The following is a 16,381-nucleotide window of genomic DNA, read 5'->3' on the forward strand; positions in this document are numbered from 1 at the left end:
GCTCGCCTCAACCCTCATGTGTCCACCCTCCAGTCACAACACAAGCGACAGATGGGGACTCGGAGAGAACGCAGCCCGCGTTCCCCAAGTCCTGGATCACACCGTGAATAAAAAGAGGGGAAGAGAGACGCTTCATCTCGACTTTTAGCTTTTCTGAAAAAAATGTTGAGGTCTGTTCGACCAAAATAACCGTCCGGTCCATTTGCCTGACCACCGCTATGAATGAGTCTATTTTATATCAACAGGATGATCCATGATCCTTAACCTTCAGTTTACGGTCAACGTGACACTAAAAGACTGCAAACAGTCACACTTCTCGTTGGTCTCTCGTTCTCATGAACGTTCACGTAATACTTGAGCACCAAGAGATATTCTCGTAGTAGGAAATAACTATCACAGATGGTCTGATCGAGCGCAGTTTACAGAAAAATATCAACTCATCTATGGCAGTAGTAGCATATAATTTTTTTATGATACGTCGAATATAAATATATAAGAAAAATAAGAGCTTGTGAATATCATTCCAGCAAGAAGGAAAGCAAGATATGCAAGCTGTCGTTTAGTATATGTACATTGTATTTGTTAGTATTTGATAGATGTAAGAATCTTATAATACTACTATTTCAATTAGACCAGCCATCTAAAACTGACATTTACGTTTTTTGCAAGATTCTCCCTGTTAAAACGTGTAATGCGTAAAATAAAACGGTTTATCAACTTCTTTGCTGTCGATGAATAAATTAAAACAAGCTTACAGAGTTAATTTTAGGCCACATGTCCGCAGAATATCCGCACCAACCCCTTGGTCCAGGATGCCATTGTGTTATATTCATTTAAGGTTTGGGTACGCGACATAACTTTTTACGGCTGATACGATACCACCGCTTTCTACAAGTGACCTTAACCATGGACTGCCGAAGATCTTTTAAATAAAATTAAATGTTTTATGAATTCCATATTCTTTCTCAACAATAAAACAAAATGCTTACGAGATACGGGGATCGACTCAGGTTAACTGAGCGGGAAATTTCAACGTAGTGGCAATTTTTACTCCCGGTCCTAGAACTTGGAACACGGGTCTGTGGAGACAGGGGAGGAGGCAGGGAGTGCGTGTTTTTTCTTAATTACCTGTCTAGGTCGTTACTCAGTCTTAGGCTTCCGCCAATCTATCGTTAATCCATCGAGACGGTTAATTATTTAATCACGCACAATTAGTGGCGAAGTATTTGGTTAATTTGAAGCGTCAGTTGCGCGGGGCGCCACGTGGGGACGATATAAATGACACTCAAAGCGAGCAAAGTCAAGTCAGAGAGCATAACAAAGGCGTCTTCACCAGTTACAGATGCGGATATTAAAACAGAAATAGATAAAAATGGCAAAGATCCGGAACAGAAAGCTGTTCAGTATGTTCACACTTAAGTTGCTCGGTGTAAAAATAACACAGAAATATGCACAAAATTGATTTTTTCCCCTGTTTTTAGGTAAATTTAACACCCCGTTTACAACTTGCCTACGACCACTATTTAGCAGAGCGATTTTTGACCTGCCCTCTAGGTTGGTGGCAGAGAATCGCCAAATTACACCTTAAAACCGCGTCCAAATGATCGCACCCCCCACCCACGACCGTCTCTCTTCAACTCCATCTTCGTCGGTTCCCGAGGGGAATTTCGATTTTATGAAACTGTTCAAAACACCCGCAAAATTCTTGCGAACAGTGGCCATCGCCAGAGGGCGTCATGAGGCTTGCAAGGATCCCACAAGTCTCTAGGCGAGAGATGATCGAAAATCACTCTCCAAGCGGTTGCAAGCGCGGTTCAAATGATAGGCCCATTTAAGTTGCTTTAACTGGTTAAGTGTAAACGCGGGTAGGTGGTAAAATGGTACTTAAGGTATTGCCAGTTATACCAACGCTGGCACTTAACAAGGTGACGAAAGTAGAAAACGACGAGATTTGTAAGAGTAATCAATAATCTCGTGATCCCAGAAGTCGTAAACGGGACATAAACCTCACTCCAACCATATTTCTTCTGGGACCACTTCCGGTCACACTCATACTTTTAGATAATACAAACTAATTTATTGTTTGTTTTTTTTTCAATATAATTATGGCCATTTTTATCTTATTTGCTGTTACAGGTTTAAGGATATGCATTTGGACAAGTATCTGTAGTCTAAGAAAGTGGTAGGCAAATTTATACTTAAAAACCTTGACAAAGATGCCATTAAGATACGTTTTGACTTGGAGAAAGGCCTGAAAACCACATCTTTTGGTGTCAACTAAATCACTGGTACCTGATTAACAGTTCACAATACTGCTTGGTTTCATAGTAAAATTTGAAATATTATTGACAGTGTGCCAGTTCTTAGAACCCTTGCTGCATGTATGTTTAAATAACATAGTAGTGAAATAGTAAGGCAGACTGTCCTTTCAAAATTTCCCAAACCAATTCAATACGTCCCAAGATGAATATTGTCAAAGTTTGGACGTATTTATTAAGTTTGCTTAGGATATTGAACATCGTCAATTCAAAACAGAGTTCATCATGATCCATTATTTCACACTATTAGTTGAAATCGGTCGTGGTATTGAAATAGAAATCAGACGGCGTGCAGACATTTCAAATGCAACAACTTGTTTTAATATAAGTTACATCAGGTGTTCTTATAACTGGCAGGTGTTAGAACACTTCCTGTCAATGTATGACGCCTGACTCTCTTCAATTATACAAGGTAGGGAGGGGTAGATCACTGCGCCCCTGCATATACCTATGTGTACATTTAACACACATTTCAGGCACAGAAGACGTGAGGACCAGACGCATCAAATCTATGTGTTACCATTATAGCTTTGATTAAAATTCCATGCGGTCGAAATGATTCTACGCGAGTGACAAAAAGTTAAAAAAACATGTTGGGTTGTTTCCATGAGTATTTTCTTATTACTTGTCTAAAAAGAATAAAAGTATCATCGATTTTGTCTGATATTATTCCATAAACCTTCCCGATCGATTGCACTTTTTAATCCGTCTAATTTTATACCCCTTATTGCATTCATAGGTTATTTATTGGAAGGCGGCCCAGTGTTTGCACACCCGCCACAGTCTGTTTGCGAGATTGCCGCCATCCCAACTAACACATTTAACGTAATTAACCACCACTTTTCTCTAATCTAATGCATTCTTATTATCTCTGTTGGAAGAATATGTCGTCAGGCAAGGTATTTTTATTACCTGTGAAAAATTAAATGCTTTTAAACCAAAGATTAATATATCCACGATTGGCCCATAAATCACAGTGCAATTCTAAATATAGCCTGCGGTCAGGCAATGACAGCGAGATGGATCACCTTTGTGTGCGGCTGCGCGGGAATTTTTTCGTGCCAGACGACACTTTTTAATCATCTAAACTTTTAATTTTGTCTCATGGGAATATTTAATACGGGATGATGATATTTCAACGTTCCACTTACTATTGTTTAAAACTTGTATGTAAATACTATTTGATGTACAAATTTGTGTTTCAGCCTTAAAAATGGAGAACAGGTATAGCGTAAAGTATTGTTCAATTAGGCCTATTCAAAAGGTAAAGAAACTATCCAATCATCACTGTCGTTTCTTTTTTATAATTTACATGGATATTCACATAAAACACACCTGGACACCGATTTAAGCACAGAAAGAGCATGATATCAATAGCTGGACACTTTCTACAATTGTAAAAGAATCTTCGTTTACAAGCGCGAATATAATTCCGCAATTTTCGGGGACGAAATAGCCTCGGATAAGTCACCAAACGCCCTTACCTTTGAACAAGTCGTTTTCCGTAGAAGTCCATCGTGTGTTTCTCCCGGTGTGTCGTGGTGAACTGGTACCGCCGTGTGCCGGGGGAGGTTTGATATAGGCCCCCGCCCTGGTCACAAGGCTTCCCTTACATCATCTCTGCACGGGAGCAGGATGTCCCAAGGTGCCGTTTTCGCTGGCCACTGAGACCTTATCAAATGTTTGTCAGATTTATGCTCTTCCTCGTGATTTCTGACCGTCACATGGGCCCCTGTACCTCTGCTCTGTACAGCGTCCCGCGTGCTTATCGTCCCTCTATCTTGTCAGAAGTGTCAGCTGTTATGGGAAGTTAATACAAAGGCGAAGCTGGAAATGACTTTCTTTTTTGTTTAGGTGACAACTAACTTTGGAGATTTTCCCCAAGCGTTCGACGCTTTGCCTCTGGGGACGCATTACGTTCAAACTATCTGCGCTCATGCGCATTTTACGCGATTCTCGACATTCAAAACTTTCAAGTTGTTCCAAAAAAAAAGCAAGATATTTAATGTTATTCCCTTTTTTTATTTTTAAAGAAAAAATCACTATTACCATTATTCCATCTATTATTATTATTATTATTATTATTATTATTATTATTATTATTATTATTATTATTATTATAGAATTGTTGTTATTATTTGAAGGAAAAGGTAAACAGAGAATCGAAGTGTTTTGAATGTTGTCTTGCGCAAACATACAAATCTTTATTTTAGTGCCTTCATCTTCTGCTGCTATACTCTATAACATTGACCTGCACACTCGGACACTGGAGCTCGGACGCTGGATCTGTGGACACCACACGGCGCATGCGCTCACACAGACTCGTGCTTGTTTGTGCATCATGATTCAGTCAATGATCATGATATATTCTCTTGAACAAATTCTCTTGTATCGAAATATATTCATTTATTTATGATTGAAGGCACAACGACAATCTTGACTTTGTTGCTGAATCTCATTATTTGTTGAGTACTGTTGTACTGCATTCTAAACTAACACTGCTGACAATAAATAAATAAATAAATAAATAAATAAATAAAGATTTAGGGGGGAAAGTTTTGGCTCGTAGAAATTACTCAGATAGATATGTTATTCCTTTATATGCGACACCCTGAGGGGGGCACAAGGGTGGTATAGAAACCCCCTTTCATTTTTCGGTTAGGGCACTAACAACAGAAGTGAGGTCGCTTCCGTTGTCAAGGTTTTCACCTGCATTTCTCAGTCAACCGCTGAAATTTATTGACCTAAATCTGCTTATAAACATAGAAGCGATTATTTTTCTCACGCTAGTTCAAAACAGAACATTTAAAAGTCATTCCTTCTGAACATTTCATTATTTGAACTAACAAGTTTCTCACGCACAGTCATTGAAGTTGAATATAATGTCCGCGACTCTCAGAGGTTAAAAAATGAATAACTGTCACTGCCGACTGGAGACAGACCCAGCGACCGTCCTTTCCAGGACCTCCTCGTGGTCCCCTTTAATATAGCAGGTAACTTAAGATCGTCGCTTGTTTCTGCCGGGACTTTTATATGGAGGTCCATAGGTGAACAAACGTTCCTCGATTTATGGACGATGCGGCATTGCACCTTTATATTGCCAAGTCTATCCGGTCGCTTCAGTCTTTATGAAGTAAGAGCATTTTTTCTCGTCTTTTTTAATCTTTTCTTCACTGCTTAAGCCCTTAACCATAACCACCTTATATAGGTTTGGTGGTTTCATAGAGAACCTACCATATAACATAGACGATAATGCGTTTCCTTTTTAGGTAAATTTCTGTGATATCCACCCAGGTGAGATTTGGTGGTGTGTTGAATGGAGGAGGTCCTTTTTGAGCTCGCTCACGCTACTAGCAGTCGAGAGAATGATTTTATCTCTGTATAGGTACGCATGTTTCTTTTTGAGCCAGTAAAACAAAGAGCGCATTGAATGCAAAAATGTGAGGTGTGTAGGTACCAGGTCATCCCGCATTCTTGTGACATTTATACGTCCACCTCAATGATATGTTAGTGTGTCGGTGTGAGCTGGGTGAAACCAGCACAGAGAACACAACGCTTCAAAATTCGTGGGAATAACCAGGACCTGCCTTTGTGTGGAAGAACGCTGAGCGTGCCTAAGGGGAGCGAGGAAATGACCTCTGACCTATAAACCTTGCTCAGCCTGTATTTATATCATGAAATTCACTCTTCATTTACATATATTCCTCCTCTGCCTACTCAGTGGTATTTATGCGGACTCGCTACATGACACTGTTCGAATGAATTAAATAGAAGCTGCAAGTTGGACCTAAACGGGAGCCGTTTATTTTGACTATCTTTCCAGTGAGAGACCCAGTCCAGTAATACTACTCCGGCACCTAGAGAGGATGTCACGTTACAAAAGGGGCTCCGCAACCTTATCTTGTCCCCCGGGGCGTTCACAGACACTTATAGTTCATCTTAAAGCGGCAAAGATATCCAGGACGCTGAAAACAGGTGTATTTTAGTCATGCCTCGGTTCACTATTATATTCCCTTGCGACAGGAAGACAAAAGGAGGAACCGCCAAAATCAAGAAGGGGGTGTGGTGTGGTGAGAGCAGGGGTCCTCATTTATCACGTCCTCTTGTGCTGCCTCTGCCAGGTAAGTGATGAAGAGACCAATAATTATAGATGCAACGCTGATAAATGCTAAGGCGGGCCTCTTTCTCATTCCTTTAGCATGATAAGCTGGGGTATTACTTTTCTTTTCAAATAAAAAGAAACCCGGTTACATCTCATAAAATTTGCTTTCGCGCTCTTGCGTTCTTATTTTGTTTTAAATCTATTTTAGTCTAAATTGAGAATTTGGCCGCACACAAGGCATGTTTTACATTTCTACTGCTATAATTCCAGTAACAAATTACTTCCCACGTGATGCGAAATGTTTAAAAGATTTAAATGCACCAACATAAATTCTATTCTCTTATCCCATATGAACAAAAAATAAGAGCAGTATTACGTGCTTTATACTGCTGCCTTGTGAACAACTTACTATTTTAAAATATAAAAAAATCTTGATTCCAAAATACATATAGTGTTAGCATAAAAGCATTCTATAACCATCAGACAGGTGAGCCAGCAAAAAATTCCTATTTATTTCACAACACTCACGGCATTGAATAAAGGTGTTTGTGGTTTTCTCTCTCAGTCACGACAGTGAGGAAGAACTTCACTCTGGAGCGCCACTAATAAAATGCGATAATTAGATAAGGGACAGATTTTAATTTAATTTTTTAAATAACTGTTCATTATAAGGAATGCAAAGTGAGTAATGTTGACCTGAGACGGTGGTAATATTTCTGTGGGATTGAATACAGCGGTTGTCCTTCGCCTCTTATCACTATGAAATAATGTGTAACGTGCACGTGAGATGTCAAAATAATATATATCATTCTATAGGCATAAAACCGCAAGCAGGGGCACTAGAAAGGTAAGTCTTGCTCGGTCATATGAAAATTCTTCAAACGGGCCAAGTTGACATGAATTATGGCGACCTGGCTTCCACTGGTATATCAAGTACCTTTAATACTCCAAGTACATATATGCGATACTCTCTCCCAAGTACATTTCTTTGCAATTTTTTCAACCCATACCATTTTAAGTGAGTGTGACATTTTTCCATCTCATTAAATTTAATAACAAGTTATTAGATTTGCTTTATTCTTGCGCTTTATTTCATTCGCTGGTCGGCTGCACTCCTGCGTTATCTGCGCCATTTGTTTGATATATGTCCTACAAGGAGACGCTTGCTTCCCTCCTCCGCCATGAAACTATTTCAACTTTCGTCAACATATTGCTCCCTGTATGACAATATGTACTATTGTAGACTATTTATTTATTTATTTATTTATTTATTTATTTATTTATTTATTTATTTATTTATTTTAAAAGCCCTTTCGGCACAAGCTTAGGATTGTTCTCGTTGTTATTAATATTGAATTCTGTTCTCTTAAAATGTCTCCTTTTTTCACAAAAAAAATTTTGGCGTTAATTATTTATTGAAAATATGAAACTATATTTAATCCTTATGTTTTGCTAAATGACATTACCAAATATATATACTCATTTGTTTGACAAGTCACGTATTTGAATGCATTGCAACGATTGTCAAGGTATTCAAAAAAACAATAAACTCAGGTGCGATTCTTTTCATTTTTTGTAAGAAAAGTCCTCGAATAGTCAGTAAAATAAGGTTAAACCGTGAATCTAAAAATTTTTTTTATAATTTAGGCAATATTCAAACTTTGTAATATGTGAATATTCAACTTTCCAAAGAGCGTGACGCTCTGTCAGCACGAGTCGGTTCAGACAGTATCCAGAGTATATTTTAAGACTCAATAGCTTCCAGATATCTCTGTTTTCTATGACTTCACATGGAGATGTCGCCTTTTAACACACCGCTAATTGTCATGCACGGTTTACATTTCCAGCATTTTTTATTTCTACCTGACTGACGAGTAAAAATACTCGAAAAAAAGTTATTCAGTATCAAGGGAAAAGAAAGAAAAAGAGAAAAAAAAGAAAGGGGACATATGAAGCAATAGTACAGATAGATACAAATTTTAATCTTGCTTTCGAATGAATATGTCATTTTTATCTTACAGAATTTGCATCTTTATTATGAAATGACCAAGCACTGTAGTATACCCAGCTTTTTTTATTTAGACGGCTTAAAATAAAGCCAAGACTTGGAAAATCCATTTCATCGGGATGCAGTGACGTTCATTTTCTCATTCCAATGTAACAGCATATGTGCAATTATTTTATTGTTTATCATCGGTGGTGGGATATCGCAGCCGTACCATGCCTCTCGTAGTGGTGGCGGTAGCACCAATGCCTCGGGCCTCGGCAGTTTACGACGCTTCATGCCACTAACATTGAACCTGGCCACAATAACTAGCATTTCTCGTGAGAATTCAGTGGTCCCCAAGGAGAATGAAATAAGTTTTACCTAAAATGGTTTGATTTAGTGAAATAATGCTTTAAAAAGTAATTTCTCTGTTCTGCATTGGATAACTTACAATTCATTGACCACAGCAAAGACGAAGATGAAAATAGATACGATGTGTATTTGAATAATGTATAGGCAATAGGCCCTCCAGACGATTTATGGCAAGTCAGCGTAAACCTATGCCAACTATGCGACCACTGCAATCCTTAGACCATATTTCATTGTTTTCATCCTCAGACTAGCCCATAGAATAATCGCCATGTTGTAATAATTCTAAAATGAAGCAGTATAGGAGTAAGTGAAGCACTCGTTCATATTCCTTTATTTTTTAAAGGTTGTGCATTGCGTATTTGACCAAAATGATATTTGACAATATTGTGTTTGATGTGCAGAGTCTTATACTTAACGCGTTTTTTTATTCTTAAAATTAATAATAATCAGTGTAAACTTCGTTTAATTGATATTAATGCGGCCATTGGCTGTGCTTGTCCGAGATTGTCTGGACGCAGTTTTATTGTATTCTGGTATAGAGAAAAAACGGGAATACATTATTACATTATAAAGGAAACTATCTTCCTTCGCGAGCGCGCGTGTTTGACGAGGCTTTAACTCTTACTAAGTTGGTTATTTTCTTTAACTGTTGCCATCTACCGACTTTCTTCACAACTTGTAAGTTAACGTAGTCCAAGGTTTAGACTTTGAAACTTGCGATTGCGATAACTTGCGGGATGCGTTGAAAGTGATCGGCGAGCAATCCACTGAGTTCTACGAGAGAGAGAGAGAGAGAGAGAGAGAGAGAGAGAAAGCCAAAAGACACTGAAAGAGAGAGAGAGAGAGAGAGAGAGAGAGAGAGAGAGAGAGAGAAAACCAAATTAAATTTCAAAGGGTGTAATCACAGGACAGACAATTTGTTCTTTTATTCAAGATATCACAAAAAACTACTGATAACGCGATCTGCAACGGGTCAAAGGAAAGAAAAAGATTTCTTGTCGGGGCTGTAAATGTAAAGTAGCCTGCCCCAGATTGAATAATGTTTTTATGCACGAGAGTATTTTATAAGACAAATGATTTTGCCAACAAATAAGACTCATTATATCGTGTTACTGATCTGCTAAATTATTTTAATATAATGGAAAATATGAAGAGGACGGGCAGATCAGAATGCCCAGTCTCTGATTATGATGTCACAATTGACTGCAAGTGCTTAGAAATTTCTGCAGTCAGTATTGACACCATCGCCAGGGGGCGCATACACTTCGGTCTACATGGAAAGTGCCCACTTTGGTGCTACATGTAGGTTACTCCAAATTTCAAATGAACCATTTTATCGCAGAACTATTTTCAGTCATCAATATTGAAAGCAGTCATTAGATTATTATTGTTGAAGAGATAAAATCTGGAATGAGTGGAATGTCTTGATTTATGTTTTTGACTTTAACAATTTCGGTGATATGACAAATTGAACGGGTTCTATTTAAGCTAATGAAACTTCAAATATATTTAATCTTTACACTGAAAAACGGTCTGAAATAAGCAGTGAGATAGTGAATATACCAATACCTAAATCTCTCTCACTCCCATATTGACATTTGTTCAGCGATTTTCAAAATTTTTTGAATAATGGAAGAGACACAAAGGTATGTGTTGAATGACGTGAAAGTGTTGAAACCCCGGAAAAAGCAGGATAGTCGAAATAAACCCCGATTGTTGTATCAAAACGCAAAAGGGTGTATGTGTGCCTACCCTTTGTGCAAGTTAAACGGCGTTTGGAAATTTACCAAGCGTATATGTACAGTGATATATAATGAGGTATTTATAGTGAACCTTGCAAAACCTGGGATACCAAGACAGACGTCATCAATATTAAACCTTGATTTGTTTACGCACGAACATATTCTCAAAGTCAGTTTTTGAACAGCTTTAACTATAAAAGTGCTGCATCGATTGAATGTATATTTAATTCCCGAAGAGGACTTACGTTTTTGTTAAGAAGTCATTTTTATATTTTTTATTTCTTAAAATTCCAAAGTAATTTACGATTATTAATCACATTTGTCCTCTTAAGGAATTTTCTAGCAATTTTCGTGACGAACGCTATTAGTTGTGACCCGTGTATTCAGGACAAGGGTATTTACTTTGAAAAAAATGTTTAAGAGGTCAATGCATTGTCTTAGCATACAGAATGACGTCGTTTAGAGTTCGCTTTATTTCATATGTGCCACGCAGGGCGAAAAAAAAAGGAAAGAAAAAAGAAAAGATGGCGACAGAGGCATACTAGACTCCATGTACCTTGTTGCACAACAAAAGCTGAACTTAGTCAAATCCGGACAGGGGTTGTTTTTTAAACTGACGGTAATGGTTGATAAAATCGTAAAATTTCCGATTGTTTACGTAAAAGAAATGCGCAGTTTTAGATGCCATGAAAGCCATTGGGGACCACCGACTGGCGGGACCACCGACTGGCGGGACGGAGATCGATGAGAGAGGAAAAGAGCGAGGTTCATCATCTGTAAGTTAACCTTAGTCCCAGGAGAGAATGTGGGGCTCCGGGCCTAAGTTAACTTATCTGTGGTACAGCCTCTTACTACTCTAAATCAGAAGATGACAGACACATACACAGTTTGGCGGGGGGATCATGTATGCAGATGAAAAGAGAGGTGGACACATATGCCCAGCTGGTCAACAATACTGGACAGTTTCCGTGCACGTGGAGGCAATCCAAGTGCAAAGTCGGAAGAAGAACTGGTTTGATAATCATTTGTGTCTTTTATTATATTTAACCTGTATTTTTCATTACATTGCACAGATTAGACTTGATGTTTTGGATGGTTTGTTAGTTAATTTGTTGAACAAAAATATCTTGCGATTCAACCAGGCTGGTGAGCTGAGAATAGCAGCAATAAACCTCAACTCCCTCTACCGATGTTGCTTGTGGAAATTTTTAAGTTACTCCGAGGCAAGAGAAGTAAGTCTCTTCCCATGTCCCATGACGTGGCTGCTTGAAAGTGAGGCGATGGGCGAAAAAAAACATTTGAGGCGTCATCTGAGTCACACTTTTTCTGTCCTCCGGGTATTTAGACATATCTATAATCAGACGTTTTACTACGTATGGTATAAAGATATCTTGACGTTCTCAACGCCTATTGGTTCCTTCTGACCCGTAAATCAACGTCTAAACAAGTATTATCTTAAACCGGCAATCGGCCAAAAAGACAACAGACTAATATCATTTTAAACCGACAATCGGCCTCAAATGTATCATTAGACATGCAAATTGCGGAGGCATCGTTGTACGGTCAGCTTTATTTACAATAATATAAGATATTGGTGATTTGTGCACTGTCACATATGGAGAGTTTTTCCCAACGAGATCTCTTCAAAAGACAGCAGTTCAACTGTAACTACAGTCATTCTCCGTGTCATCATCTCAGGATCCCTCAATAGTAAAAAGCATTTTTTCGTGCCTTCTACTGTTAAGTAACCAGCAAAGCAGCTGACAGAAGACTTAAAATTACATTAAAATTTACAACAGAAATCGCGTGTTCATGCTGATCTCCCAGGTACGAACCGAGATTGTTGACCGTTTGTTCCTTTTAGAAAAGGAAGCTGACATTAGAAGTTTACATTTCCTAAACAAAGTTAACTTGCTTTCACAAAATGTTTGCAGTTGCACGGCTCTCTGTTTTCGTGCTTCTCTTTTAACCCCATATTCAGAGGGTCGGTGGGGTCGGCGTTGTCGATGAACAGAATTTACTCGTGCTCCTACGCGGCGGCTGCCACCCCTGGTGTTTCAAGGTGAGCAGAACGACAGACATCTTCCAAGCTGTACACATGATGCTTTCTTTTCCTCGCTGTACAATAAGTTTCTCTGAAAATATTTGAAAGCGTTGAAGGACGCAATGTTTGAGCGTAAGGTACAGGTCATACGCTTATCATTTCAAAATCCCCAAAATTGACTTGGTGATAAAATATACCCGATATATAATTTACCCGATACAGAGATTACCCTGGAAATAACTGCCATTAAGAAGTCAAAGGCCAACCTACCTCTTTTTTGGTCAAAATGTCAAAGTACCGGTAGCGTGCGCTGTCGTCCAACTTCAGTGTGGGCTCATCGCATACCGCCTTCAATAAAAGCTGGCACGTGGATCCGTAGTTGAACGCTCGGCAGCCACTGGTAACTAGGCACTTCAAAGCGCAACCTACAGCTGAAATGTTTTGAATTTCTTGTAAAACTAACGCACTGTCGCTCAACATGCGGTTCGTTCTTCCAGACGAGCTGGAGAAAGTGAAGGAACGCACTTTTACTGGTGTCACCAAACGCAATGCCGCGAAGACAAATGCAACAGTGGTGACATATACGACAGCCGACTTCAAAATTGTAATCATGGTTAACTCAAATTATTCTGCTTTGTAGAGATCAAACTGACTTAGTTCTTGATCCGATTGCAATTCTCTGAGGATTGAAAATTTGGATGAACTGTTTATTCCATACTCATGGGAAAAAGCCATATGGCAATCTCAGCGTCTTGATTTATGCACTTTAATAAAAGATAACACTTACAGTGGAATCGAATAATTTTAATGATAAGAGGTTGTTTCTCGGAAATAAGGACCACCCATTAAACAGATGTAGCTTTAATTGCTAAGGAATGTTTTATAGGTTTCGTTAATTACAGCATTTAGTTTTTTAATTCCACAAATCGGATGATTTGTTTCTCCTTTCAACTGTATGCTTGAGTTTTATAACAAACAATATTTACTCTGAGAATCCATGTATTAGATTTTATTGAACTTCAACTTTAACAGCTATATACACAATGGAAATCATTCGATCCGGCATAAATGTATTAATATTTGTAAACACATTTATATAATTACTCGTTCATCATGCAAATGTACACGCTTTACACTGCGAATACGTAGTAAACGGCGAAATTGTAACTTACATCTTAAACATTATCAGAAATAATACCACCAGGAAACACGCTTCTTCACAACCAGGTTTTAGTATAAATACATAGATACTCGCTGCTCACCATCACCAATGAAGTTCTACCAGTGATCAAAAGCCACTAGTATCAAAGAAAGTCAAATTTCACAAACTCATTCACAGTTGTATTAAAATGTATTGTCATAAATCTAGCTTTGAAGCCGTGGAGTTCTTTTAAAAACATTTTCTGTGCACGATTCCAGGACCGGACTCATCATACTCCAATTTACTGATCCACATCTGCTGGAAGGTGGACAGAGACGCCAAGATGGAGCCGCCTATCCAGACGGAATATTTCCGTTCTGGTGGAGCGATGATCTTCACCTTCATGGTGGCCGGGGCCAGGTTGGTGATCTCTTTCTGCATGCGGTCAGCGATCCCTGGGTACATGGAAGTCCCCCCGGACAGCACAGTGTTAGCGTACAGATCCTTCCTGATGTCTACGTCACATTTCATGATGGAGTTGAAGGTGGTTTCGTGAATGCCGGCGGCTTCCATGCCCAAGAACGACGGCTGGAACAACGCCTCCGGGCACCTGAACCGCTCGTTACCGATGGTGATCACCTGACCGTCAGGCAGTTCATAACACTTCTCCAGGGAGGAGCTAGCAGCAGCAGTCGCCATCTCCTGCTCGAAATCAAGGGCAACGTAACACAATTTCTCCTTAATGTCTCGCACAATCTCTCTTTCGGCTGTGGTCGTGAATGAGTACCCACGCTCTGTGAGAATTTTCATGAGATAGTCGGTGAGGTCCCTCCCAGCCAGGTCCATGCGGAGGATGGCGTGGGGGAGAGCGTAGCCTTCATAGATGGGTACTGTGTGGGTGACGCCATCTCCCGAGTCGAACACGATCCCTGTGGTACGACCAGAAGCATATAGAGACAGTACGGCCTGAATAGCCACGTACATAGCAGGGGTGTTGAAAGTCTCGAACATTATCTGAGTCATCTTCTCACGGTTAGCTTTGGGGTTCAGGGGGGCTTCAGTGAGAAGGATTGGGTGCTCCTCTGGGGCCACACGCAGCTCATTGTAGAAGGTGTGATGCCAGATCTTCTCCATATCGTCCCAGTTTGTGACGATGCCGTGTTCAATGGGGTACTTCAGGGTGAGGATACCTCTCTTGCTCTGGGCCTCATCGCCGACATAACTGTCCTTCTGCCCCATACCCACCATCACACCCTTTAAATTAGAAGAAAATCACCATCATAGACTTCTTTATAGGTTAACACGTAAGAAAAATTTTGCAGTTTTCTGTTCAATAAAATGAGTAATGGAAATTACCAACGAGAAATATATTTAGTCATTGATATAGGCTTTCTAGAGTGATACATTTCTCGAGTAGTACTTCGTATATTGTAATTAAATCGAAGACAGAGAGACATTATAAACCCGGCCACTGTATCGATATATTGATGCCCCTCTAACTGGCTTTTCCCTTTCAAATTATAATCACCAAGAAAGAGTTTTTACAAATATCGTATCAACTTCTCCTCACCTGGTGTCTGGGTCGGCCTACAATAGAAGGGAACACAGCTCTGGGAGCATCATCTCCTGCAAACCCTGCCTTGCACATCCCAGAACCGTTGTCAATGACCAGGGCGGCTATCTCGTCCATGTCGCTCATTCCGCTGCTCTAATATCAATCAAGGCTATTTGGTCAAAAACACAAGCAGTGCCCTCTGCTATCAAGTCCCGACAAAGGTGTTAAAATATTGAACTCTGATTTTAAAATGACAGTTTTTACCTGGACAGTCTTTTTTAAAGCCATCTGTGTCACAAGGACATCTTAATGACCTTTCACTCACTTCCATATGTGGGCAAAATGATTGAACGCAGCGAATTAATATTATGGGAAGAGATGAATATACAAGTTGTTTCCGAACACAGCTGGTATTTGCCCCAATCAAATCTCATGCAATAGGAAATACTTTTTCCACGCGCCATATGTTCTACAAACCTGGTACCACCCATTAAAAAGATTTGATGAAGTTCTGTAATCATCTGATAGCGACGATACTTTGATTGTTCATAAATCTGGATACAAAGTGATGGAACCAAGTATACACTGTATATACAAGTATACACTGAATATTTTCTAATCATTAATTCCATCTCGTTATCAGTGGTCAGGGATCCGTTCGAAGGAAATGGCTGGACCGTACTTCATTTTCCTTTTTTCACACATCTTTCATTTGAATTCTAATTAGGCATTGCTCAAAATCTGAAGAGTTGTCTGCGCGAGGTATTATAATCCGATGACAAGAGAACGAGATGGTTCACTGTCATTGCCTGTTCAATACAAGTTCCAAGGACGCATATTTCAAGCGACTCTTTACCCCCCACCTCCCTCCACTACCCCCACCCCAACCTCCGAGCCCAACGTTAATGCAACTCGTGGAACGGGAGAGGTTGGTACCTCTCGAGATCTTAGACCCCATTTCCAGAGATTAGATCGATCTACTTTAGATCGACCTAACTCCCTGGGGGTTTACGCTAAATAGCTGTCAGCCGGGCGGACACGAAAGTTAATTACCCCCTTACAGCTTGTAGTTGGCGGGACGGACATTTAAGCCGGATTATCTGACAGTAATCAAGTGAGA

At 39.5% G+C, this 16,381-nt stretch overlaps 1 protein-coding gene across 1 annotated transcript; it reads right to left on the reverse strand.

Moving 5' to 3' along the window:
- Positions 1–13,558: 13,558 nt before the first annotated feature.
- LOC106173866 (actin, cytoplasmic 2) lies at positions 13,559–16,089 on the reverse strand. The gene is made up of 2 exons (XM_013555161.2): positions 15,277–16,089; positions 13,559–14,960 (listed from the first exon to the last, which is right to left on the reverse strand). Exons 1-2 carry the CDS (start codon positions 15,403–15,405, stop codon positions 13,956–13,958), a joined length of 1,134 nt encoding a protein of 377 aa, XP_013410615.1. The 5' UTR covers positions 15,406–16,089; the 3' UTR covers positions 13,559–13,955.
- Positions 16,090–16,381: the final 292 nt, after the last annotated feature.

The sequence above is a fragment of the Lingula anatina genome, chromosome 1, assembly GCF_051362555.1.
Source record: "Lingula anatina isolate TDL-2025a chromosome 1, LinAna3.0, whole genome shotgun sequence".
Taxonomy (NCBI): Eukaryota; Metazoa; Brachiopoda; class Lingulata; order Lingulida; family Lingulidae; genus Lingula; species Lingula anatina.